We start from the raw sequence: 27,659 nt of genomic DNA on the forward strand, positions 1-27,659 counted from the left end.
AATAACAATACAAGAAAACATGGATATTATATTTTAAAACTAAGTCAGTACTTCTCATCAGGTTATCAGTACATTTAGTAAAGTGTGCTCCCTGGAGCCCTGCATGGTACTGCAGAAGGGGCTGTATCATACCATGAAATCATGGGCTCATAGCCCCACCACCCCCTCCCTTCTTGACTCCCAACATATAAATAAAATATTTTAAAATTATTTTAACTATCATATAGCCATGCCTCCCATACTGAGCATGTGAAGGATTTTTTGTCTGCAAGTACAAGACAGCTTTGACCACTAATTCAATTCATCTCCTATTCATCCTTATGTCATGCATGGCCTATCCAGAGCTTTCTGAATCCTATCATCCAAGAAAGATGTCACCTACATTCCCACCACTGCTGTCCGAACATTCACCCAAGACATCGATAAACATGCTCCAAGCAGATCCCTGGGGAGGGGGACTCCTCACTGGGTCTGTGTGACTCTTCGATTTCAATTCATTCAGTAAACATTGAAGTTCCAGTAATACTATGTGCCAGGCCCTAGAGGTGACAACTGATGCCATGGCTCTTTCCTCAGAAGAATATCATGAGAGGCTTCATCAAATGCTTGAGTTACCTAACTGGTGTGGCAGATGGTGCTTCTATCTCTGGACCAGGGTTCCAAGGAAAAGGGAAGTTAGTGTAGATAACTCAGCCCTCCTGTTACATGGGTGTCTGCTTAGTGTCTCTCAAGTATGAGAGAGATGAGAAGAGAAAGATGCTGCTTAAGGGGAAGGCTATCTCCAAGAGGGATCGAGGCAAAACTTGTTCCTACAAATCCTGAAGATTACCTCACATAGGGGCAGCTAGGTGGCGCAGTGGATAGAGCACTAGCCCTGGAGTCAGGAGGACCTGAGTTCAAATCCAGCCTCAGACACTTACTAGCTAGCTGTGTGACTCTGGGCAAGTCACTTTACCCCAATTGCATCACCAAAAAAAAAAAAATACATTTAAGATTGCCTCACATCATCAGCTTATCATTTTTCATTAGAACTAGGTGGCTCCCGTGATGGCATGGAGTGCTTTCCATCAAGGAATTCTTCAATGTTCAGTAAAGTCACAGGCTCACAGATTTAGACCCGAAAGGGATCACCAGGTGCCATCTAGTCTCATCCCAGTTTACAGATGGGGACGTGGAGAGCCAGACATTATGTAACTAATCCTAGCACATGTGGTAATAAGTGGCAGAAACAAGATTTGAACCCGGGTCCTCCGACCCCAAAGCCAACTTTCCTGGCCCTCCATATGCCTGACCCTCTCCCTTCCCTGAGGCCCCAAGAGGTGGGGGGAGTGTGAAGGCAGAATCAGAAGCCCTATCTCCTCACCATTCACTGTGAGTCGGGCCTTCTGAGAATAGGTGGAGCCAAAGTGGTTGGTGATCACACATTGGTACCGTCCCTCATGGCGAAAGGCGACCTGGCGGAGATGCAGGATGGTGGTGTACTCCATGACCTCCCCTCCCTGGGCCCGGACGTGGGCAAAGTTCTCAATGTCAGCGTTGGGGAGGACCTCGTTGTCCTTCTTCCAGGCAAATGTCATCGGTGAGCTGCTGCTGCTGGCAGCCGAGCACGTGAAGCGAATGTCCTTGCCTGCCACCGCCATGGTCGTCTCCGGCTGAGTGATGATCTGGGGCTTTGGAAAATCATCTGTAGAGAGATAGCATGGTCTGCGGTCACTCAGGGTCACCATTGATCATGCAGTGACCACCGTGGCAATGTAAATGAACCAGGACAATAAATAAGCCAAATGACACACACCTAGGCAGAGGATAAGGGATCGAGAGATTCCCTAAACCCCTGACAAGCAACCATCCAGCTTCTGCTCGAGTAAAAGAGAAAACCTCCCATATCCAGAGTCATCCTCTTCTCCTACTTTCTGCATAGATGTAATTATTAACAAGTTTTACTTCATATCAGGCCTCAGTTTCCCTGCTGGTCACTTCTACCCATTGCTTCTGATTTAGCTCTAGAGAAAAGCAGTGAGTGGGGTATAATGAAAAGGGTTCAGGACTGAGGGTCCCAAGTCCTAGATTTCCATCTTGGCTTTGTCGCTACTGACCTTTTCAACCTCGGGCAAATCACTTTCCCTCTATGAAACTCAGTATCCTCATTGCTATTTTAAATGAGGAATGGCCCATAATGTCCTTTTCCGGAAATAAATTTAGCATTCCATGATGCTACATCTAGTTTCACTATGAAGTTAGAGATCACATTCCTCCAAGTCTTGGCTCCTTCAAACGGTAATCAAAGGGCACAGACTCCAGGACTTTCACCATCCCTGTAGCCCACCTCTCCCAGCTTACCACTGCCCTTACTAAAAATGTGAGGCCCAGAACAGAACATGATACACCAGGTGGAGTTTTACCAGGCCAGAGGACAGTGGGGCTATCACCGACTAATCCTGAATGCTGGAAGACTCAGAATAATATTCAGAGAAGGTGACACAGCATTAATGGAAGTCCCCGGAGGCCTCGCCTCTTCTGATCATGTTTGAGGAAACGAAGCACTCAGCGACTTGCCCAAGGTCCCTGTACTACATTCTAGTTGTAGATTCTAAAACCTAAAGGCCCCTACCATTATATTCTCCCAAGCACACATATAACGTACAGACTTGGGCACATATGATGTAATTTGATGGAGAGGGCCACAAAGGAAGGCTTCATGTAGGAAGAGGCAGCCTGACGCCTTAAGGGAAGGTTGATAGGAAGCAGAGCTGAGACTGCAACCCAGCTCTTGGATTCCAATCCAGAGCACCATCCACTGTGCCACACTGCCTCCCCCAACTGATCTCAAGCTAGTCAGCAATACCGAGAGTGAATTCTGCTGACAAAGTAACAATGAGCACCACCAGCATTCACCTGTTTGCTTTCTATAGAGCCCAGCCTCTGCAGCAAAGGAGAGCAACAAAGGGGGTCAGCTGAGCCAAGGGCCCCCTCTGTGAGCTGCCTCGGGGCTGGCACAGGGAGCTTAAAGTAAAAGGAGCAATTGAAAACTCAGCTCCTCCTTTCAATGAAGTTTTCTGGCCACGAGGCTTTACCGTACCGGCTTAAACGCAGACGTGTGTGCGTGTGTGTGTGTTCAGCTGTTCAGGATTCTCTATGCTCATCTGTAACCATACTTGGCTAGAGCCACCCTGGGACAAAAGGAGAGGAAAAGCTACATTCCAAAAACCAGAACAAACCAGGGAAAAAAAAAATTTAAAGCTACAAATGCAAATTTCAGTCAACCAAAGCTCAGTCTGTAAAACTGTCCTGGGCAATAAGGAGGGCTTGGGAATATAGAACAATGATGTTTAGATAGCTCTATGTATTTAGAGATGCATTCTCCAGAGACTTCATCTTCCTGTATATAACCTTTGGCCCTTGGGGGTTAAAGCAGCATCCCCCTAAGACCCTTGGACCACATGATGCAGATTCGACCAAGGCTAAGTCCTCATACCCAAGCATACTACAGCAAGTTGCTAAATGACTTCCTATAACCAAGATCTCCTTGGTGAATTGTTGGTGAATTGCACCCCCTTAAAGAGCATGCAGTAAGGGCCCTGTAAATCCCATGTGTGGTTTCAGTGGGAAATAGAGCACATCCAGCAATAAATTTCTAACCATGGCCAGGGTTTTGCGGCAATCCCACAAATCACTCCAGAACGAATGACAAGTTTTCCCTGGCATCTCAGACCTTAAGCCTGACCTCAGAAGTTGAATGACAAGCCACCAAGATGGTCTTACCACACACAAAACTCTCCAGTGGCACGGAAAAAATGCTCTGGCCCTTCAGGGACTCGGGGTGAGCACAGGTGGCCACGACCATCGTTTGGAGGCCTCTCCCCATTAACCACTGAGGCACCCACTTCAGCTGGCAGTCACACAGGAAACTATCACTGTTGATGTGGCTGAAAGAAAAAAATGACACCACGGTTAGTCGAAAACCCTGGGGAGTGAGTCTCAACACGTGTAACTATTTCAGACCCATCTATCAACACCCCTCTCCTCCCAATCCTTCCCAAAAGATCATTAACATAGCAGGTGGGGGATTTTCACACAGTCCAGAGAATGACAACAACCTGAATTGAAACCCAAAGGCATTCACCCTGTGGACTGTTTCAGGGGTGTGGCATGGAAATCCTTGCTCTGCAAATTACCAACTTCATGACTGTGGACAAGAAACCTTCCCTTCCCTGTGCCTCAGTTTCCTCATAGGTAAAATGACAGGGCAGAACTAAGTGATTGTTGGAGTGCCTTCCAGACCTCTATCTATAATTTTTGGATGACAACTATAAAATGAATAAGGTATATAGGTCCACTCGCTCCATTTTCAAATGATGCTTGGAATTGAATGACGTAGAGAAAAGATGACCTGAAGAAAATTCAAGAGGAGAATCAATCGCAAACTTGGCTAACCAAGGAGGAAACAAGTTCTCTGAAGGTCTAGTTCTGTCTTTCTCTCTGTCTCTGTCTCTCTCGGTCTCTATCTCTATCTCGTTCCAGCTGTTATTTTCTATTTGGCAAAGACGAATGTTTTAATATTTCAAAATGGAACCCTGGCCAGTGTGCTCCCCCCTCCCTGTTTGGGTATTTCCTTGTGCACCCGCATTATTTTGGAGGTCTGTGGGATTCAGCTAGGCTCTTTGTAAACAGCGCCCGGCAGTTGCCATTGCACTGGGAGCATGAGAATGCAAAGCCTTGGTTTCGTATGGATCCAATCAAAACAGTGACTGTTTTCTTTCTTCATTTCTCAGCAACCAAGAAGGGGATTTTTCACCAGAAATCAGAATGGCCATCTAAACGGACATTCCTTCACACAGAGTCACTTGACAAGAAGTCAGCTCGAGGGCCAGGGTGAATCGGCTTGCTGCAGGCCCTCAAAAGCCCTCCACACTGGCTTGTGGGTAGTGGGAAGATACCAGGGAGGAGACCAGAGAAGGACCAGGGTAGGTTTTGAGAGAGCAAACAGATTTTCTGACTACAGCCCAAGCTCAACTTCCCATGGTCCAGGAGAAAAGAAGGCATTAACATCTGAGATTCATAGCTAACCAAGGTCCTCAAATTAAGCAACAATGTTTTGTTTTCTCACTCTGGCCCCCTTTAAAAAAAAAAACAAACTAGTAATCCAGGGTGAGAGACCTGCTGTCAAACTGGGTGGCAAGGAGCCCATACACATCTCCTGGACTAGAGACTTAAAAGGAGTAAGTCATTTCCATGCGGTTGAGCACTCTCCCGGCTCTACTCCCTTGCCATCAGTTTAAATACCTTCACTTGTTAAAAACTAGTTCATTTGGGGACGGAGTTAAAAACTGACTTATGATGTGATCTTAAAAACAAATGTTAAAAATTGCTTTAACATGTAATTAGGGAAAAAATAAAATATTATTAAAAATAATAACACGATCTTCAGGCTCATGGAGGCCAGTAGTGTTGGCTTAGAAAACCACCAATTAACATTATCTATGTCATACTGTATTTACTTATCTTGTTAAATATTTCCCAACCACACATTAATCTGATTCTAGGGGCACTGCAGCGTCTTGCAGGCACCAAGTTTGACACCTCTGATGTAGGCCTTAAAAATCGGTCAAGATTGCTCTCTCAAACCCAAGAGGATATTACAAAGGATAACCAAAAGTCTTCCAGGACTGACTGTGTCCTGGATTGTATCATGGTTGACTAGTACTAATTCTAATGGATCAGAACTTTTAGAAGGCTCTTGGACTGTTCTGAGGGGTCGTCCGCCTGGCTCTCCTCAGCCAGACTGTATAGCCAAGGGTAGAACTCGGTGCCCCAAGAAGCATTTTCACAGATCCAAGCAGCAGAGCTGACAACTGACCAGCTCCACCTCCCATGTCCTCCACACTGTAAGGGGTATAGCGTAACTGCCTTTCCAAATGGTCAAGAAGGAGATCCCAGGCATAGCAAAAATAAGTCATGCTACCTTCCTGAAGAGTCTTCAGCTATTCATCTGGGCAGAGAACTACTTTTAATTCTACGATTTACAGGAATAGGCTTCTCAGTCCGAGAAAATAAATATTACTACTAACAAGAATGAGTATGAAAAGAGCCAAACAAAGCCCTTGCCACCTGTATGATGTTGCTGGCTTTACTTGGCTTGCTTCATCGGTAGATGACTACTCTGCTCCCCCATGCTGATCCCTCCCTTTCTCCGTCTCTGGAAGAAATGACGATCTAGGAAGTGTTGGGGAGTAAGGACCCTTGACCAAGAGATGCTCTGATACCACAAGGGGAAATCCAGCCAAAAAGGAAGGCAACGGTCACCAAGCTAAGATGGAAACATCCCTCACCTAGGGATGAAAGGTACGTTGGTGAAGCCTGGCAGGTGGAGACAGAAAACCCCTGGGAAGAAGCAGGAAGCTGTGTCGCAAAAGGCAGCCATGTCCTAACAAGGCTGGCTTCCCAAAGGTAGCCCTGACTCTTTCCATCCTATCGGGTTTTTTTGTTTGTTTGTTTTTTGGTTTTTTTTTTTTTAGTTTCCAGGCAATTGGGGTTAAGTGACTTGCCCAGGGTCACATGGCTAGTGTCAAGTGTTTGGTCTGAGGCCGGATTTGAACTCAGGTCCTCCTGACTTCGGGGCCGGTGCTCTATCCACTGCACCACCTAGCTGCCCCTCATCCTATTGTTTTAAAATGCAGCCCAGCCAACCACTCTCCCAGCTAAGAGGCACTGCCTTGAGATGCCTAACGCTCTAGCTATTCCAATACTGCACTGGCCAGAATATACATTTTCCTGATTCCAACTTGAAGTGTGTTTCCAATCATTGCTTGTGGAAATTTACCCAGAGGATGACTAAGCGGGCAGCACAACCTGCCTGCAACCAAGAAGTGGAGGGGAGGGAGGGGGACACGAGCAAGGAGAATTTGTGGCTAAATCCCCACCAGAAGGCTGGTTTCAGGCCAGAGTCAGCACTAAGCTGGGGAAATGCAGGGTCTCACTGCAATCTCAGACAAGAGCTCTAGGACTGGGGTCCAGAATCAGGTCAAAACATGACTGGTGGTCCCCACTGCTGGAGGAGCCGAATCAGGAAGAGGATGAAAGAGAAAATCACCTTCAAACCAAAAAAACTTGGGATCACAGAGCTAGAGTAGAAGGGGCCCTCAGGCATCATCTGGCACAATCCCCTTCCATTTTATAAATGGGAGAACTGAGGCCCAGAAGGAGTCGACTGTCCTCGAGTCCTTTCACTCCAAATCCAACACTCTACTGTGCTAACATATCTCCCTTTACCCTGGAAGGAAGGAAGGAAGGAAGGAAGGAAGGAAGGAAGGAAGGAGGGAGGGAGAGAAGAAGAGAAGGAAGGAAGAGGGAGGGAGGGAAGGAAGGGAAGGAGGGAAGAAGGAAGGAGGGAAGGAAGGAGGAAAGGAAGGGAGGGAGGAAGGAAGGAAGGAAGGAGGGAAGGAAGGGAGGGAGGGAGGAAAGAGGGAGGGGGGGAAGGAAGGAAAAGGGAGGGGAGGAAGGAAGAAAGGAAGGAAGGAAGGAAGGAAGGAAGAAAGGAAGATTCTTTTAGGAATCAGGTTGACTAGCTCGGGGATCAATTTGTCCTCACCAGTAAAGCCTCCAAAGTTCCAATCACAGATGAAGGAATCTGGCGCTCCGATGCATTTAAAAGATCTAATGAGTAAAAGGCTAACGAATTCTCTACTCAGGCTACATCAGCAAGGACCAGGTTCACTCCACTCATCACTAAATAACACTGGTTTTGCTGTATCTAGAATCATGGGATTTGCAGGGACCTGGATACAAGGTTAATTCATTCAAAGACTGGCCACTAATTGAATCTGTTTTAAACAGCTGTGACTCCCGTCGATGATACACTGGTGAAATCAAGAATCTTTCAAAGTCTCCAAAAAGAAGGCATAAGTAGAAAATAAGAGATAGGAGCAAGTAGAAAAGAAGCCTGCTCTGCCAACACATGGGATGACAGCCCCAACCTGGGCCCTGCTTCGGGGACTCTCATACTTGCAAAGAAAGAGAAAAACAAAATTAGGTTCTTGGAGTCTTCGCTGTGTATGGCAGCAAGCTTATTCAATCCATGACGAAAGATAAATGAAAAACTGATTATTTCGTTGACTGGATGATTCCAAATGGGACTCATTTAAATAAACTACTTGACTGGCAAAAACATAGATGTCTAAAAACAGAGATTATTAACAAATGGGTGTGTGTGAGTGAATGAGAGAGAGAAAGAGAGAGAGAGATGGACCCTTTTAGCTATCTGGTAAAACCTAGGGACCCCTTCTTGGGATGTTTTTAAAGGGATAAAATTAAATGCACAGAAATTCAAATAAAATCAATGATGATGGAATATAGTTAATTTTAACTTTTCTGATTATTAATCTGTCTCTCTGTATCTGTCTCTGCCCTTCCACCCAAAGCCCACAGAGGCACCTCCCCTTACTTACACACACACACACACACACACACACACACACCCCCACACACACACCATTCCAAATTACTTACAGCTCTTTAAGATTCTTCATCTTAGCAAAAGCATCAAACTGGATGGACCTTATTGCATTTTCTCCAAGGTTCCTGAAAAGGACAAGAAAAAAAAACAGATGCTGCATTGGTCCAAAGAAAGACCAGCTCTTTTCAGTTCTTTTCTTTGCACAGATCAGCATCATCTTAAATTGGGGGGAAGCACGATCTGATGGAGGTGCTTACTAAACTCTTGTAGAATCTGTAAAAATTGCCGAGAGTCACCCACAGGTCATCACTCAACATCTGCAAAATTACTTTGTGTGGTGCCAGGCACTGAATGTGCAGAGACAAAAAAGAAAACCAGTCCCTGCCCTCTGGAGCTTCTATTCTTCTGGAAAAGAAAGGCCTCACTGAATCATTAGCTAAGAGCTCCCAGAACAATTCAAGAACTAGACTGGCTTCCAAAAAGGGAACAGGTAGTCAGAAAGCCACTGCTGCAGGCATCTCAAGTACGGACAGCAATGACGTCTCTGCTTTTGCTCTGACCTCCTGGGGGCAGAGGGAAGAACTGGTCAAAGATAACTGGGCCAAGAGAGAACATTACTCTAAAGCTGTCCCTTCTAGTACCAGACATTAGGGAGAGCTAGCAATGGAGCCTGGCCCCGGGGAGGAGCCCCGTGAGATCCTGAGGCTAGGAAGGGAGGGGAGCAGGAGAGAAGATTACGGACTCCAATACAATCCCATTAATTGAGAGCACCCTAATTTGCCATATGTTCTCAAGCGCCCTTCCTGGCACCCACCGAATAAAGGGCAAAGTTGAAGCTGACTTATAATGAGAAGGAAGCAGCTGGCCTCTCCCAACAGCCTGCCTTCTCAGTTTACAAAGACACTATTAAATTGCTAGCAGACTTCTCAGGCAGCCCTGCTTGGCAGGCCCCTCCACCCAGCAAGGCATGGCGGGTACTCACAGGTGCTCCAGGCCTTCCAGCCCTGAGAACGCTCTCTTGGCCACGGATTTGATCTTGTTTCCAAACAGAGTCCTGCAGTTTCCAAACAGACAGTACCCAGATGAACAAAAGGAAAACTACCCTCTCCCAAAAAAAAAAGAAAAAACCAGCTAAGGGTGTGTGGGTGGAACGGGAAATGGGAAAAAGACAAAACCTAGTTAGAGTGGCAAGATCTGATCCTGGAGCATGAATCCGACCTGCGCTGAGCCCCAGGGGCCGATATATGCAGCACTCCCCCCACCCCATCAAGAAATGCAATTCTTTTCTTTCTTAGAATTTACTAGTGACAACCTGCTAAAAATCACCTCGGGTCCTGCCCCATGAGGTGATCACCAAGGACCCCCCATGGACAGAGCTGAGGACACTGAAGGAAAAAGAAACTCTCCATGTAACCATTCTGATTTACTTCTGGCCCCTTCTTCTCTGCTAGTGAGGAGAGGAAACCACAGCCTCTTCGGTGATCACACAAAGACGGCTAGTAATGGATATCCTCGGGGAGGAAAGGAAGACCTGGTGCTCACTTTAAGGGAAGAGTGAGGGCAAGCTGCAGCCTAGAGAAGATAAAGGAATCTGGCTCAAGGGAGATGGGGGGCATGGCCACTGGCTGCAGGGCTGCAAAGGTCCCTAAGAGTTCCTTCTGAGGACAGAAGTCACCAAGAAGCAAGTGGAGAGAGGGCTGACCGAAGGACAAAGTGGCCCTTCTCTGGAGGTCTTCAGGCAAAGCCCACTTGTCATATGCTAAAGCTCTTCCTTTTCAGGAAAGACTTTGACTAGGGAGACCCCAAGGCCCCTTCCAACTCTACAAGTCCGTCTTTTTGTGAAATTCAGTCTAATCACGGTTTCAAGTTCTAACCCTGTAGGGGTATGGGTGGGATGATATGGTTCCTCCCCCAACTCAGGGGACGAAGGTGGCCCAAGGTAAGGGGCTACAGAGGCCCATGTCCCACATGGCCCCAAAGGTAGTCCTGAAGCATCCGTCTTTCTTCAGAAAGAGGGGCAGAAGGAAAGAGGAGAGGAGAAATCACAAGAAAAAGGTTACTGTTCTTGGCTTCTCCACTTAGAAGATGCCCAAAGAGCACCATCCAAGTCTTAACTTTCAGGCAAGGCTGAGGAGAGCAAGGGAGAAGAGAAAACCTACACTGCTTCCCCTGACAATGGTGTAGAAAAACAGCAGTAGCACACGTCTGTGGTGTCTTATAAGGGCAAGCATTATGACTTCCATTTTTGAGATGGAAAGACTGAGGCTCAGAGATGAAGTGGTTTGCCCACCATCATGTGATCAGCAAATGGAGGAACCAGGACCTGAACCCAGTTGACTTCTGATTCAGGATCCAGGCTGTTTGTTTCCCTACACCACAGCTGCCTCACTTACCCCTCCCTAAATGCTTAAAAATGAGCTTCCACGGAACAGTAAATACAGGTCGCCTAATCTCACGCTAGGATTAAGCTGGGTTTTACTTCATTCACTGACATGTTTCTTCCAGGAGCCTATTTTATATGGAGGGAAGGCTTTTCTTTCTAGTGGGGACAACAATTCCATTCCCTATTACTCAAGGAATAGTTGTTCTGTTCAAGGCCTGCATCAGACACACAATAGCTGAGTAAACCTAAGCAAGTCACTTCAACCCCAGGCAACCATTCCATTGGTAGGGGGTTTACTCACCAGGGGTTCTTTAGGCTGATGTAATTACAGGTTCAGGTCCCCCATCCCCCCTTCAAATTATACGGTCGGTAGATCAATCAGCGTCCTATTTTCTCCCAAACTTTATGTGGTACTGAGCATTAACATTTCCACCAGAAAGTGCGCAGCGAAGAGAAAGAAAGAAGCAGGGTTTAAATAATGACCAGTGGCTTCTCCCGTGTGTTCACAACTCCAGTTAGAGGCTGAATGGATGAGAATTGAAACCCTAGGCCATGCTGTGGTTTTCTGGATTATGTGGATTTCAGCTGTCTGCACTCTTCTCTCTCCCTTTCATGATGGATAACCAAGGCTTTGGCTGGATCTGAGGGTCTCCCAAGGGCTCCCAGACTACCCCAAGATATCCCAGAGAGGAGTGTGGGCTTGACTTCATGACTAAGGAAATGGATATCCACGGAAGCCATCAGGACTAGTCATCTCTGGCGTAATGTCACTTAGACACACTGCACATACTAAAAGCAGCTTGGATTCCCCATCTATCAATACTCCCACCATCCAAAATGGAAACTCAAAACCAGTGGTAAGCCTTACACAATCATGAGGTTGCCAAAGCCTCGGCTTTAGCTAAACCAATCTTTGTCAATTGTTGGGTAGATATAATGGTGGGCCCTTAGGCTGCCTTCTGGGGAGCAAGTCTGCCACCGGTGTGCCCTGGAGCAGAATAACCTGTTCTCTTCCCCTATGTGGGCACTGATCAGGGGGTAGAAATTCACCCCCTCCTCTGTAGGGAAAGCATCTAAATCCAGACAGTTCTATCCAGATGAAGGTAAAAAAACAGTGGTTTATCATCGAATTCTAGACTGACAGTGTTTTTGTTTTTTTCCTACCAGACTCCTTTTCCTCCTCTCCCCAAGCCCCTCATACCTACCACCTGTAACTCAATATTACTCCCCTCTGTGGAACGTGGCAGTGTAAGATGGAACTCAGAGGCAAGCACTTGTCATTACCCATTGGGACACATGACTAATTGCTCTCTTACTGTAAGGAGAGCCTATGAGCAGTTATTTCGGTGTCCACGCCATTCTCCTTTTCCTCCTCACATACTGTGTGTTTTTGTGACATGATACAGGCCATGAGCAGGTGTTCAAAAAGAGTGCGTCAGTGGGACACACAAACGTTACTGGCCTGGCCAGTAACGGCCATCACGGTCAGGAGGAAGCAAAGCTCGTTCACCTGGCCAGATGTTCCGGTTGAAAGAATTATCTAAAATGACCATATTCAACAGCCACAAAAATCAGGGTGAAATTCCCCCCCCTCCCATGGTGTCTTTACTCACACCTTTTGTGGTCTTCCCTTTCTGGGAATATTTGAAAGGTGGTCGGGCCTGCTGTAGACTGGGAAGAAACCAGGGTCCTTCGATAAAGTCAGTGAAGTCTGGCAAGAGGGAAGGAGTGCATTCTGCCCACCTCTTTTAGCCGCACCTAATGCTCAGGGTTTTCAAAGACAAATACTGTCCTACTGTCGTCCTGTGTAGAGTGCTACTGGCTCATTCGTCTAATGGTTCTCTGCAAAAGTGACCCCATTTTCTATCCCAAAATGCTCCCAAGCCTTTCTGTATTCAGTACTATGACTGACACCAGGGCTATTTGGGAATATAATTTGGTGGTGGTGGTTTTTATGGGGGAGGAGGTTGGGATATTTAGGGGGGCAGCAGCAGTATAAAATGAGTTAAAAAAGAACATGAGACTGTAGTAATACTAGTAGCAACAAGGACCTAGAGCCAGGAAGTTCTGAAATCAAATCCAGCCTCAGACGCCGACTGTGTGACCCCAGGAACATCTGTCTCAGTGTACTCATCTGTGAAATGGGGATAAGAACAGATCTACCTCCCAGGGTTGGTATGAGGATCATATGAGGTAATATTTGCAAAGTGCTTTGAAAACCTATAAAGTGTGCACTGCCATTATTCTTATTACATATAACTACAACAATTTAAGGTTTTCAGAGTGCTTTTTTAAACATCACCTCAGTCAGGAGACAGTCATGTTTTAAGTCATATCCAATTCCTCGTGACTCCATTTGGGGTTTTCTTAGCAGAAATACTGGAATGGTTTGCCATTTCCTTCTCCAGCTCATTTGACAGATGAGGAAACTGAGGCAGAGTTAAATGACTTGCCCAGGGTCACACAGCCAGTAAATGTCTGAGGCTGGATTTGAACTAAAAAAATAGAGTCTTCCTGACTCCAGGCCTGGCATCCTGTACACCATGGTGCCACCCAGCATCACCTCAGTCAAACCTACAGGCAGGTTTCCCATTTTTATAAATGAAGAAATGATACCTCAGAGAGGTTGTGACATGGCAGTGAAGATTGAGCTAGGTCAGTATCTGTAGCTGGCTTTAGATCCAGGCAAGTCTTCCTAACAAGACAAAGTCCAACACCTTCTTCACGATGCCACCAGTTCTAGGTTGCCTTTCCCAATGGTGGTGACAAGGGAACCATTTCATGATCCTTACGGCTGACCCGTGAGCACTCCATGATGAAAGATCACCCATCAGGGGTATTGCTTGTATGCAAGGAGTTTGGCCATAGAGGTACCCAACATGCTCCTAACATCCTAAGACTACATTAGTGAAGGTGGGGTGGACAGTCTTCTCGGATTCCAGAGCTCTTTGGGCACTTCGCTCAACCCACAGCCAAAGACAGAGAAGAAAACTCTAGAAACAAAAAGATGTAATGTCCTCTAACTACTAAGGAGACTCCCTTTTACTAAGAAGAACCTGATTTACAATATATCACAAATACCCAAGAGCATTCAGTTCTAGGTTCTTCGGTAGGAATGTATCTGTTCAGACACACCTCTTTACTGAATTCCAGGGACAGACCTGTGGGAAACTGGTACCCTGAAGACCTGGGGCCCTGGATTCTGGCATGGGACTGAACATAATGGAGGAGAGTCAGATGGGAAAGTTACTGCACATGTTCCTGAAAGAACCACCCCTCTTTAACACACACAGGCAACCTTGGGGCTCAAGTACCTACCATCTTTAACCTTGGAAGATGGGCTCGTGAGGACATACATTACAGAACTGGGCTGAATAGCATCTGTCCACAGTACTTTCTACCCAGAGCTAGAACTGACTCTACCTAAAAGACAGGCTTTCCATGACATTCCTAACTTTTCCCGAATGTTTTTCATGTGTTCCCTGACAAGACTAGAAGATATCCCAACACGTGCAGACACAAAACCAGTTGAGACCATTAAAAGAGAAATTAAGGGGGCCTAGTAGGTCGGTAAGGAAGAAATGGGTACAAGAATGGAAATGTAGTTATCTGCATTAATGGAGTATCAAAGGGCAGAGTAGAAAGTGTGCTGGACTTGGTGTCAGGACACCTGGGTCTGCAGGACTATTAATGTTGTGATCATGGGCAGACCCCTTCACCTCCAAGCACTTTCTTCATCTGCAAAATGGGGATAATTCTTGCACAACATACACCTTATAAGGCCCTTGAGACAAAAACAAGCTTTAGTGCCTTACGTAGATGAATTATGAACAAACAGTCCAAATGATGTCATCCTACAGCAATCCAGGTGAGCTGCCACTTACAGCAATGCCAATGTGGGGCAAGTAACACTCACAAAACAAGGGACAGAAATAGCTCAAAGCTTTCTAAAGGAGTTGGTTTAAATTCAGCAAATGAGTGACAGTGGTCTAGCTGACAAAGGGACTGACTCAACAATTAATTCAAAGAACCACAAAAGCTTGAGAGGACCAGAAAGGCCATCTTGTCCAACTGATACCACGGCAACCCAGCGTTTGAAGGACTGAAGCCCCCTAGGGCAGCTAGGTGGCACAGCGGATAGAGTGCTGGGCCTGCAGGCAGGAAGACCGAGTTCAAATGTGGCCTCAGACACTTACTAGTTGTGTGATCCAGGGCAAGTCACTTAACCCTGCCTCAGTTTCCTCACCTGTAAAATGAGTTGGAGAAGAAAATGGCAAACCACTCCAGTATCTTTGCCAAGAGAACCCCAAAAGGGGTCATGAGTCAGACATGACTCAAAATAATCAACAAGGGGAGGAGAGGACATCACAGCCAAAGGCCTTGGGACGGCCACTTTGAGTAACTCTAATTCTTAGGAAACCTTTCCTTCTCTCAAGGCTAAATTTGCCTCTTTGCCCTTCCCCTCCTTACTTCTTACTTGGTGAAAGAGCACTCAAATTAGCCTTCCTTGAGCTTTCAAAATCAAGCCCAAATTCACTGGGTAACACACCACAAACTGGTATAATACTTGTGATTTCACCTTCCAAACGTCTTTGTGAGAACTGGTGATAAGGAGCAATACAACTCATCTCTCACTCCTTATCTCCCTCTGTCACCTCTGTTGTCAGGACAGATAATAATACATAAATATAATAATCAATAAGAAATAGATAATAACTGGCAAGCCGAGAATAAGGGTGAGACAAAGACAAGCAAGCTAGTCTCCCCAGCCCCCAATTAGCCTCTAGACAGTGAACTAAGATTTACTGCCCCTACCCCACCCTCAGCTCCCACACACGTATGTGCACAGGTCCCTAAAAACTGAGGCTGGAGCCAAAAGGAATCCTCTGAAGAAATCGAGGGATGACTTTCTCAAGACGAAAAACAGCCATTTATGGTCTAAAGGCCTTGAGACCCTCTTGATGAATTCAGGTGTAGAGAATACCTACTGGCTCCATCCATACGGGGGCCCTTGGTCCCAGTGGAATCAACACATGGACTCCTATTAAAGGCTATTGGTGAAGTCAGCAGATGCAGGCCCCTCTCTCTCCTCCATTTTCTCCCCCACAAAAGAAGATCTATGTGGAGGCCTGCCATTCTCCGGCCGAGCCCAGAACAAAGGCGGATTCCAGGGGAGCGGAGGGAACTTCTCCACAGATGAGGGGATCATTGGGACTTCAAACGCTGAGATACTCACAGCTTGTTCAGGCTGTCTAGTCCCGTAAACGCCCCACTGGTGTCTTCTATTGTGCCCGAAATCTCGTTATGGTTCAGATCCCTGGGGAGAAGACAAAAGAAAGCTCACAATCAATTTCTCAGGCCTGAATCTATCATTCCCAAAGGACAGAAAAGGGATTGGGAAGAGGCTGACAGAGCATTTCCCCTTTGCAAACTGAAACATACATAGGAATGTGACCAGACAGCGGAAAACATACACAGGTGGCCAAGGCTTAGGGGCCCCTGAAGGCTCTTCCAGCGCTCCAACTTTTCAGGAGTCCATAAAGTGTAATGCAGGGCACCCCAAAAGTCTTAGTGTGTAAACATAAAGCCACACCAGGAGTGTGGGGACACCTTGGATAGGTGGAGTGGCCACCTGTGCCCTGCCTGGCCTGGCGTCTGCCTTAACTTGTTCAGGAAACACATTTGCAAACTAACTGACTTCATTCCTTTTCCAAACTAGAATTCTACTGACTGCTTCAAAGATGGCTTCCTAAAATTAGAAAAAGGAAGCAGACGGCAAATTGGGGAACATTTATATTGGCATTCAATGAGCTCTGCTGATCATGCCAGGAAACATGGTGGTGCAGCTCATAGTGGGGACACTTGGGAGTTAAAGGACCTGGGTTCAAATGCCAGGCCTGCTTCTTGGTATGTCCCTTCTCTGGATCTCAGTTTCTCCACCTGCAAATCCAGGAGGCTGAACTGACTTCTGAGGGTCCCTTTCTCAGCTCCCAATCTACGGTTCTGTGAGCCAAGCCCATTCTTTCCTCAATCCTTGTTCCTTCTTCTGATCCTGACCAAGAGAAGCCCCTTTCCCACGGCCCCCCTCTTCTCCATCTTCTTTCATGTCAAGGGAGTCTCCAGTCACTTGGTCCTGAGCACAAGGGACTGAAGCCAGTTCCCTCCAAGAGGGCCAAGCCATCCCAATTGTGGCTGTGTTTGGAGGCCCCAAGAAGGAAAGCTCTGGGGCGATCTTTGTCCTGCTAAAAGGAGCTGAGACATCTCGCCGCTGGGAAGGGAGAGCTCCTTTTAGCCACCGGCACCCCCTATTCTCTCCTGCTGAAAAGCCGGCTCTCCTGAGCAGCCCTGCCTTTGTGCTCTCTTCTCTGGCACCCCCAGCCCCGCTGCCAATTTCCTAATTTTTCTGGCCTGCTGAACCTGAATGTGGCTGCCTTGCTAATCACCTCCCTGGGTTGCAGGGGGTCCCAAGCCTGACCTCTGTGTAAAGGTTCAGCATTTCAGCAGTTTCACCCTCACCAAAGGCTCCCTCCACAATAGGCCGTAATTAAAGCAGGCTCTAGTTGTTTTTTTCACTAGGTGTCCAACCAATAGGCCTGAATTAGAAGGGGCTCCCTGCCCTCCCCGCCCCACACACTTGTTTCCTCTTCTCTCTTTACTGGAACTCACTGGGGGCACCAAGGCCCAAGCAAGGGGGCTGCGAACTCCACCGCCCGATTTCTTTGGAACTCTCCAAATGCTCCCATTGGCAGCTGCCTGGGAGGAACGTACCCCACTGAATGCCAGCTTGGGAAAGGCCCCAGAAAAGCCTAACAGTGACTTCCTCCAAGCCAAACACAATAGAAAGGAGCAAACCAGCATCCCCAAGCCCGGGAACCCAGGAAGGAGACGCCATCCTCCCCCTCCTTTTGTTTGTCCACTATTAATGAGGGAGGCCCCGTGAATTGGAGAGAACACCCCCGCCCCCAACCCTGGCCAATTCCCCACACAAGCAGCCATCTAGTTTGGACGGTGGTGGTTTCCCACCAATTCAGAGCACAGTGCTCCTCTGGAAAGGTCAGGAAGAGAACACACAAAATAGCCCCAGTATACTTTGGACTGAATGGAAATTCTCTAGGTCTTAGAAACCAAATGACAACAGGGAGAGACCCAGCAGCAAGAAGACCGTGAGAGCCAGGCCCTAAGCCCACTTCACTCTGGGCCAACTTATTCATCCAGATGGTGGAAGGGGTCCATGACCGGAACCTGGAAGATACCACCAACGCTACAAAGAGCCCACCACCAGGCCAAGGGGACTTTGGGAATTCTGATCAACTTCCAAGAGTCATCAGCAGAGCCGACAACCCTTGGGGAAATGCTAAATACTTCTGGCTCTCGACAGGTTACTTTCCAAACATGCCCATGGAGTGAAGGACTTCTACAAAGCGTGCCCCAGGCCAGGATTTTGATCACCTGGCCTATCAATCCAGAAACATTTAAAACGTGCCTACGACATCCCAGAGATTGTGCTAGGCATTAGGGATATGAAGAAAAAAAGGAAACAATCCCAGGTCCGGGTTTTGATCCTGCCTACTACATGCCAGTCATTTAAGGGTGGGGAGGGAAGAGAGGAAATTGTCCCTGCCCTCAAGTAGCTTCCATTCTATCAGGGAAAACAAAATAAATGGATAGCAGAAATGGAGAGTAAACCCACGTGATTGGGGGTAGTGCAGGAGGCACTAGCAGCTGGGGAAATCAAGAAAGGCTTCATGTAAGAACCCTTGAGCAAGCTCTGAAGGAGGCCAGGGAGAAGTCTAAGAAGTGGGTGTGAACTTCGAGGGCCAGGACACACCAAAATGAAGAGCTTCCTTCCTCTGTTTCCCCCCTGTCTTTCAGCATCCAACAGGGCACTGGCCTCTGGAGCCAAAAGTGCTCCACAACCCAGATATTAAAAAACACTTACAAGACCCGCAAGTTTTTGAGTCCCTTGAAGGCGCCTTCTGCAATGTGGTTGATAGAATTGTGGTTCAGACGCAAGATCTGTAAGCTGCTCAGGTCAGCGAGGTTCTCCTCATCAAGTCGGGTGAGGTTGTTGAAGGACAGGATCCTGAGAAAAGAGGATGGTGGGGGAGGGGTGCGGGGGAGAGGGGGTGGAGGGAGGAAAGATAACAAAAGCCAATCAGACCAGTCCTCTTCTCTTCACTATCCCTCACGTAGATCTCCCCAGGCCCTCAGGAGGAATGGTGCCTTCGGTATCCCCTCCAGACCCAAGACAAACCAGGCCACAAGGAAACCAGCAGGCTAGTCTTCCCGAGATTCGGCTGGCATTTCACCAAAGCCTCTCAGTTCGTGGAAAGCATGCACTGGGTGGGATTCCCCTGCCTGTGGTCAGGCACAGCCAACTAAATGCCAGTGACTTAGGAGATGAGAAGGGGACATCCACCAAGCATCCACACCCTATCCACAGGGCCTCCTTTCATTATGCTCAGCCACGGTGGGTGACTAGCTGTGAGATCTGGGGTAGGATGCTTTACCAATCCGTCCCTCGGCAAACCTACTCTAGGTGTGACGTGGGCATCCCCTCCTTCACAAGGCTCCCTGGCCAGACCAATGAGATCAGGAGTGCTGACTGCACGGAGGGGAATGTGAAAAACAGATTTACTGTCATCATTCGGTGATCCTAAGCTGCTTTTCACAGCAGAGTCAAGTCAAAAAGTAGGAAAGCCCTACTATGCACCAGGCACCCTGAGGACACAAAGAAAGGTAAAGAGACAGGCTTTCTCTCAGGGAGCCCACCGTCCAACGAGGGAGACAGCAACCCGGTACAAACAAGCTCTAGACAGGACAGACTGCCCATGTGCAACGGGAGACCAAAGACAAGGCATAACACATGGGACTGGCCTTACACAACACTGGAAGCTGATCAGACTCAAGACTCCCTGAAGCAACCAGCAGAGGGCGCCAGTGTTTACACCACCAGCCATCACCTGGCGCAAACACCTAGCCCACCTCACATCAGAGAAGAGAGCCAGGTATAAAAGACGTGCATGTGCCTAGGGTAGCCAGAGCCTGCCCACTCACTGAGCAGGCCTCTCCTGACTGCTGGGAGCCTCTGGAAAGTAAGGGCATTTCCAAGGCCCCTTCCAGAGTCAACACTCTCAGGTGTGCAGGGCACCCTCCAAAGAAGGACAGATACTGCACAGAAAGCATCTTCAACATATATGAATATGTCCTCCTCTACCTCCTCCTCCTCATCTGTTATTGTTATCATTGGCACTAGCATTATCATCACTACAGTTGTTATCATAATTGTAACAATTATTATTAATTACTTAAATTTAAATTAATTAAATAATAATTAATTGTTACTAGATTGGCTCTCCCTATCTGGCCCAGGCTAGCCCAGTCTCACTACTGATAAGAACAGAAGCCTTGACATCAGGGTTTTAGATTAGGAAGGCTCAGAACAGCAGAGAGCTAAAAAAGACCACAAAATACAACGAATCTGATGCCAGGGAAGGAAAGCGATCTGCCCAAAGTCATCCCACACCTGGGCAACAACATAGCTGGGAAGCGACCCTAGCTCAGCAGACCTCAAAGTCAGCTTTTTTGCCACAGCAACACACATGGCCTTCCTCCCTCCATGCAATATAAAGACACCAGAAGTAACAACAATGCACATTCCTACACACCAAGTGCTGTTTACTTGATACACTTAGCACTTATTTTGTCCTTAAGCTGTTTGTGTGTGTGAGTGAGAGACAGAGTGTGTGTGAGAGTATGTGTGTGTGTGTGAGTGTGACAGAGAGTGAGTTTGTGTGAGAGCATGTGTGAGTGTGTGTGAGTGTGTGTGTGTGTGTGTGAGTGCAAGTGGGAGAAAGAGACAGAGACAGAGGGACAGAGACAGAGTGTGTTGCGGGAAGGTGGGGGGAGGGGATTCAGGCAAGACGAACGTGTCTGAAGGAGTCGTGGAACCACATTCTTTCCCTCCTAGAGAAGTTGCAGCATCAAGTCATACAGACCTGGCAGAGGATCAAAACCATGTCCTCACCTACAATGAAAGAATCTGGCCTGAAGAAAGTCACGTGAAGGCCGGCCGTGAGCGCACTTTGAAACCGTGCAAAGGGGCCTCCCTGCTACGCCTGGCAAAGGCACGCTCACCTGCTGCTTTCCAAAAGGGGGACAATGGTCAGCTTTGGAGGATCTACCTGCCGTCTCTGTCACAACCACCGGAAAACGTCATCAGATGAAGCTCTGTGGGCCCCCGGCTCTCTTCGCTGCTCTGTAAGAATCAGCAAACCTGGGACAGCCTGGAAAGCTCTAAGACCCCCGTTCTCCGGGGGGAGGGGGGGACCATGGCAGGAGTGGTCCTGTAGACACATCTCTGGTTCCCCAACCTTCTTCTTCCCAGCACTAAGAGCCCACAAGCACCTCCAAGGCCACCCAGGCCAAGACCCTCGTTTAAAAGATGAAGGAACAGAGGCCCCAAGAGGTGAGAAGCCTTGCTTGGAGTTCTGTTACACAGTAGGCAGAGCCAAGATTCTGAATGCTCTAAGTTCTCAAAAGCACCATGGAGCAAGCTTCCTAGTAACTTAACTCACGCAGTAAGGGGGTCTTTTCACAGTCTCTATAAATAGACATACACTTACATACATATATGTATATACGTATACACATGCATACATGAAGATACATACACTCATAGATGTATACACAGAGAAAACAATCTGGGACTATTGGAAAGACATAACAATAAACAGAAAGGGTTAACCTAAATATATCCAGGCAGAATAACCACTCGGTGAAAAACATCAGATTTGATGATTTTTACATTAGGTAATGATGCACATGGTGAAATACAAATAATCTTATCCAGAAACAGATACACATAAAGATGCCCCCCCCAAGAATTAAAAAGTAAGAATCACATCTACGATCTTGTGTTCCTTTCAGTCAATCACCAAGCTGAATAAGTGGGTCTCCTTCCTTGGGGGGTACGTATTACTGATAAGGAAATTGCTAGAGTGTGAAAAAAGCCTTTGATACAGTTCTCAGTGAGAGCAGAAAATCGAGCTGTGGGAAGTCTGGGGAGAGCTCCAGGGGCCTTACGGTGATGAAAATGGGAAGGTGCAAAGATGGTGATCACGAGGCTGTATCACCCAGAGAACGAGCAGGAAAAGTTGGCCGAGATTCTGGGGGGGGAATCTCTCATGGTTCCCTCCTTTACCCAGGTCCTAACGGAATGATGCTGGCCATGTAAGACGGTTATAAAAGGCTGGTTATCATTGCTAATAGAGGAGAATGAGGCTGTGAAGAGCCAAAAGCAAAAAGACCACCCAGAAATCACAACCGGAGGCCGTGTGCGGCCGAGCAGGAAAGGGCCTCCCCCCGAGACACCTCCTCTGCCTCGATGCCACCTTCCATCCGCTCTGTATCCCGTACACCATCTCCGTCTCCTCTGCCTCTGCCTTCCTTTGTATTCCTGGCCCAGGCCAGTGCCTCATACATCAGCGGCACTTAATAAATGCTTACTGCTTGCCATTGTCTCCACATCTTCTCCCCCATCAGAATGTAAACTCTAGGAGGACAGGGAACATGTTTGCTTTTGAGTCCCCAGTGTTCAGTATAATGCCTGGCACAGACTAAGCAGTGTTTGTGGAATCACTAATCCAAAGGATCCCCATTACCACAACCCCAGGGGATCCAGAATTCTGGATCCATCATTCCAATAAAACGTAATCTAGTTGAGGGCAAGATTGTTTCATTTGTGTCTTTATGTCTCAAGGGCTTCACCTAACGGTGTCTAGAACATGGCAGGTGTCTTTTAAAATGGTCAAGATCTCGCCTTTGGCTAGGACCTTGGACAAGCTGTCATGCCTCAGTTTCCTCATCTGGAAAATGAAGGAACTGGGCTAAAATGAATTTTAAGGTCCCCTTATGTATTAATAATATTCTGTGCTTCTGTGAGTCATCCCCCAGAAAACGTTACCAAGACTCCTAGGGAATAAAGGATTCTCCATCTCAGGTAACGGAAGGAAAGCTGGAAAATCCCTTATTTGACATTCTTTTAGGGAGAAAAGTGTTTTAAATGCAGGGAATATATAGAGTGGAAGTGATCAAAGAAAGGGGATGTTTGTGGTACTTTATTCTGTGTGATATGTGGGATGGTTGCTAGTGATTTTTAAAAATAATTTCTTTTTTCCCTCCTTAATATTTATTTATTTAGTTTTCAACATTCACTTTTATAAGACTGTTAGTGATTTCTAGCAGGCCTTCGTGTCCACATATAGCCTGGGCACCCAAACAGACGTCCTACAAGGCCGGGCCTTCCCTGGGGACGGCCTCATCCACTCTCCCCCTGGGTGTTACCTGGGACAACAGGGGAGTAGGCACCTTAATAAAAGGTCACACTGATATAATGCCTTACAGAAGTCATGTCATCTGATAGGTGTCTGTGAGATATGCTCAATGGGTATTAATACTATTCCCATGTTACATACCTGCCTGCCTCTGAAACTGGGGGTTAAGTATGTATCTTTTAAGGAAGGGTTTGAACCCTCATTCTCCACTTAAGGGAGACCCTCCTATCTACTTGTTTTTTCTTTTTTTTGCTAGGCAATGGGGTTAAGGGACTTCCCCAGCTAGTAAGTGTTATGTGTCTGAGGCCAGATTTAAACTCAGGTCCTCCTGACTCCGGGAGTCTAGCTGCCCTCCTATCTACTTTAAAACCCAACCACAAAACAGAAGAGCGCCGCTGGAGACAGAGGAGATAATTCAATCAGCAACAGGTGTGGAGGAAGAGAAGCAAGGACTCCAAGTTACATTCCAAGTCCATATGTCAGGTCCCAGGTTCCCTTGCTGTATCCTTCCCCCCCCCCCCCCCCGGGTTTGGGAACTAAATCATGCCCCCGTTACACAGCCTAGAATTCCCTCCCCATTACACAGCAGCAGAATGAGCCCGTGGGCCTATATAAAGTCACCTTCTCATCCATGATGGGGGAGAAGCAGCTCACAAAACCCTCTGGGGCACGGGCTTCATGGCAGAGAACAGCCTCTCTGGCACTGGGGCACAGCACCGGGGAGGCACGAGCCTTCCTCAGCACAGGGAAGGACGCGTTTCCTAATCTGACTCTCGGAGTACTGAGGTCCTGACATAAAAACAACCAGGACTTCCTTTCCCCCTGCAGCCACCAGACCCCTATTATCTGAGGGAGCTCACTAAGAAAGCCCGTGGCCCCACCCCAACGACAGCAGCGGTGGCACTCACAGTTCGTGTAACTTCTGGCAGAAGCTCCAGCCGTCCCGGTTAATCCTCGAGATGGAGTTGTTGCTCAGGTGAAGCTGGTGCAGGGCAGTGAGGCCGTAGAGCGAGCCGCTGTTTACTTCCGTGAGGCTGTTGTATTCCAGGTGCCTACGGGATGTCCAAGGGCAGAATCAATCAGAGAACCAAGACACACACACAAAGCTTCTTTTAAGTCGAGAACAAAGATATCCCTTTACCCCAGATCAGGGTTTGGGAGAACCAGGTTCTCCCTTTATCTCTTGCTCAGGGCAAAAGCATCACTAGTATTTTGGATTGTAAGGGCTTAGTAGATTGTAAGCTCCTTGAGGGCAGGGCCTGTCTTTTGCCTCTTTTTGTATCCCCAGCATTTAGCACAGTACCTAGCACACAGCAGGTACTTAATAAATGTTTATAAGTCAAAAATAAGTGAGTTTTTTTTTCATTTAGTATATTTCTTCCCTAGTTACTTAAAACAAAAACAAACAAATGAGCTTTCCAGTTGTAAATATCTGGTAAAGGACAAAGCTCCTCTGATAGAAAGTAAGACATCTGCAATGGCTTGACAGTCATGATTAACATAGGAAATGTATGACACAAATAAATCTCTCAAAACAAACTCTATGTTACAAGCCCACCTGGAGACCAAAGATAACTCCAAAACCCTAAAACCCCATCTGGCTGGAGGGTGTGAGGAAGGTCAGGGAGAGGATGTAAGAAGGAGGGAGGTGACCATTCGGTGGTTCGTCCTTAAAGGAGACAGAAACATAAGCATGATCTAGGGGGTGGGGGAGCTGGGGAGAGGAGCAGGGCTACCTTTGCTCCCTGAATATATAAATCCTGAACATTGGTCCACACACTGAGTTTTTTTTCCAAAACTTAGAAACAACGTGTTGAAAGAAGCATCAGGTTTTGGCCAAGGCTCCTTCTATCCAAAGTTACAGGAATTCTCATGAGTCAAGAATGGTGGCCCATAAGTTGAAGACCCAAATCAACCAAGAGAAAAGGGCCTGCAGGGTCACTGAAGGCCCTTCCCCATTTGGGGTCCCTCCTACTGACAGGAAGCACAACTCCTGTCTCCTACTTACAATACTTGCATCTTGGACAGACCCCAGAAAGCCCCATCTGTCAGCTTGCTAATATTATTGCGTTGCAGCTTCAACACATCCAAATTATCAAGCCCTTGAAAAGTCAGCCCCTCGATAAGGCGAATTCGATTCCGGTTCAGCTCCCTGGTGAGGAAAACCAAGAAAATACATGAGGAGCCTCCTTGCAGTTTCTGCGGCAGGGCAGGACGGGGTCATCGGTGAGAGCTTGCAAGGAGATCATGAAAACTTGGGGAAACTGAAATCCCACTGGATCCCGAGGAACGGAGTATTCAATACATGCCCACGGCCAGGGAGACAGACCCGGCCTCAGACTGGCATCGGAGGGAATGACACTGAAGATAGACCATTAGTGATGAATGAAGCAATAATGCACAGATGCTCTCTTCTGATAAGGCCCTGATCAACCATTTCCCCTCGGCCCCTGAATGAGCTCAGCTCTCACATTTCATCTGCTAAATTTCAGAGGCGCCATTCATGACAACGAATGAAGAGGGGGTTCCGACTGTGGTCAGAAGGCTTTCCTCTAAGGCTGCTCTAATTCAGCAGGATGAACTCTACCCTGGGGTTTGTTTCGTTCAAGATTGGAAGCCTGAGTCCAGAAGGAGGGAGAAGAGTGGCCAGGTGGGTCATATAGCGATAATCCACCTTACATCCTGACCTTGCCACCCACCCATAGAAAGGAAAGGGACACCAAAACCCCACCCACAGCTCCCCTTTTAAATGAAAAAAAAAATTATGTTTAGGGAAGCTCTTGAAAGACAGAAACTCGTGGCAGATGACACAGCCTTGAATGTGGAATCATACACCCAAGCTTTGGACTTGGGCTGGGCAATTTCTTAGCCTGTGTCCTCAGGTCTTTTTTATGGGTCACAGTTTCCTCATCTGTTAAGTGGAAAGGTTCTGAATTTAGGATATCTATGATTCTTTCCAGCTTTTACAATCTACAATCCATAATCTCATTGGCCTGGTTTTTTAATACAGCCTAATAAAACCTCAACTAAACTAAAAGGAAATGTTCCAATTCACTTTGTTGTCTTAGTTCATATGAAGGGTTAATGAACAAAGCTCTGTGAAGCCCAAATCATCCTTAAATGAAGATTTCTATCTGCCAGACTCAAATATGGCCTACTGAATACGTGTGTGTGTGTGTATGTGTGTAAGGTGGGGGTGAGCACAACAGATGATCTGAGTTCTAAGCATAGACCTGAAAATCAAATGAAATAATGCATGAAAAGCCCTTTGAAAACTTTAAAGTGTTTTCTATATAAACAGGCTTCTTGTACCCAGTATATATACTGTCTCACACAAGGCTGGTGGTCAATAAACCTTATTTAAAAAGAAAAGATATTTTCTTTCAGCAGCCACATCCAAGATTAAATACTTAAAAATAAAATAAACCTCCTGCAATTGTCAAGGTTCCATCCACTTCAACCTGGGTCATGTTTTTTCTAGGAATTATTTTAGCCAAACTGGGTATAACTGATGATCGAAACCCCGCCATCCTAACACTCTCATGCCTGGAATGTTTCCCCAGACATTGCCACTCATTGTGGCCGTCTACCCTCGTTACATTTTATGGCCCTTTAAAAGGGAACTGTGTGGCCCGGCAGATATTAAAATGAAAGCAGAGAACTGTTCCCACCACCAGCCCCACCCCTCACCCCCCACCCCCCAACCTTGCAAAGAAAACACAATGGAAACCAATCTGCCCCAGCCAGAGCCAAGTGAGTATTTAAAGTTGGAGGTCTAGGTTTCATTACAGAGAATGCCCACAAGAATGACCAATCACACACACAATTGATCTTTCTCTCGTCAATCTCAGGCCGCCAACACATTCTAGACCAAACTCCTAATTTGTTTTTATTGGGTGTCACCGCAGGCCTGTTAATAAGAGTTTACACGAAGTCTGAGAGATGCCCAGCAAGGGAGGAAGGGCTGCACGGGAGGCGAGGGTCCTTGGGGAAATTTTGTCTCTGTAAAAGTTTGGCTAACCTTAATTAAAGTGCCCAGTTACTACTCACAGTTGTGTCAGCCGGGGCAGCTTGAAGGCTTTGACAGGAAGCTGGGTGATTCTGTTTTTGCTCAGGCGGAGGGTGAGCAGGGACCGGGAGAGGCCATCAAATGCTCCCGGCTCCAGGGAACTAATGCGATTGCTCCCCAGGTGGCTGCAATAATTCAGAACAGAAAACTGAGCGGCGGGACCAGGTCCCCCTTGTGTCACACAGCAGCCTCTCCCAGCGGGATCGATAGGAATACTCCTGCATCCAAGGCCTTCATAACCTCAGGTCCTCCCATCACTTTTTCCACCTCTTTACACCCTCATCCCTCTAGGGGCACCGACCGGCCTCCTTGACACTCGCATCTTCCAACTCCAGGCATTTTCACTGGCTGTCTCCCATCCCTAGAATGCTTCCCTCCTCACGCCTCCACCTCCTGGCTTCCTTCAGATCCCAGCTAAAA

General features: G+C 47.2%; 1 protein-coding gene across 1 annotated transcript in view; it reads right to left on the reverse strand.

The window, feature by feature from the left end:
- LRIG1 (leucine rich repeats and immunoglobulin like domains 1) overlaps nucleotides 1-27,659 on the reverse strand; it is a gene marked incomplete at its 5' end in the record, with an annotated part of 37,589 nt that overhangs the window by 7,005 nt on the left and 2,925 nt on the right. The window contains 9 exons of the mRNA XM_027864080.1: nucleotides 1,364-1,684; nucleotides 3,763-3,926; nucleotides 8,506-8,577; nucleotides 9,435-9,506; nucleotides 16,072-16,152; nucleotides 18,775-18,918; nucleotides 24,079-24,222; nucleotides 25,179-25,322; nucleotides 27,221-27,364. Of these exons, the coding sequence (XP_027719881.1) occupies nucleotides 1,364-1,684; nucleotides 3,763-3,926; nucleotides 8,506-8,577; nucleotides 9,435-9,506; nucleotides 16,072-16,152; nucleotides 18,775-18,918; nucleotides 24,079-24,222; nucleotides 25,179-25,322; nucleotides 27,221-27,364 (1,286 nt within the window). The remainder of the gene's footprint in view (nucleotides 1-1,363; nucleotides 1,685-3,762; nucleotides 3,927-8,505; nucleotides 8,578-9,434; nucleotides 9,507-16,071; nucleotides 16,153-18,774; nucleotides 18,919-24,078; nucleotides 24,223-25,178; nucleotides 25,323-27,220; nucleotides 27,365-27,659) is intronic.

This window comes from Vombatus ursinus, unplaced genomic scaffold, assembly GCF_900497805.2.
Source record: "Vombatus ursinus unplaced genomic scaffold, bare-nosed wombat genome assembly UNPS02014773.1, whole genome shotgun sequence".
NCBI lineage: Eukaryota > Metazoa > Chordata > Mammalia > Diprotodontia > Vombatidae > Vombatus > Vombatus ursinus.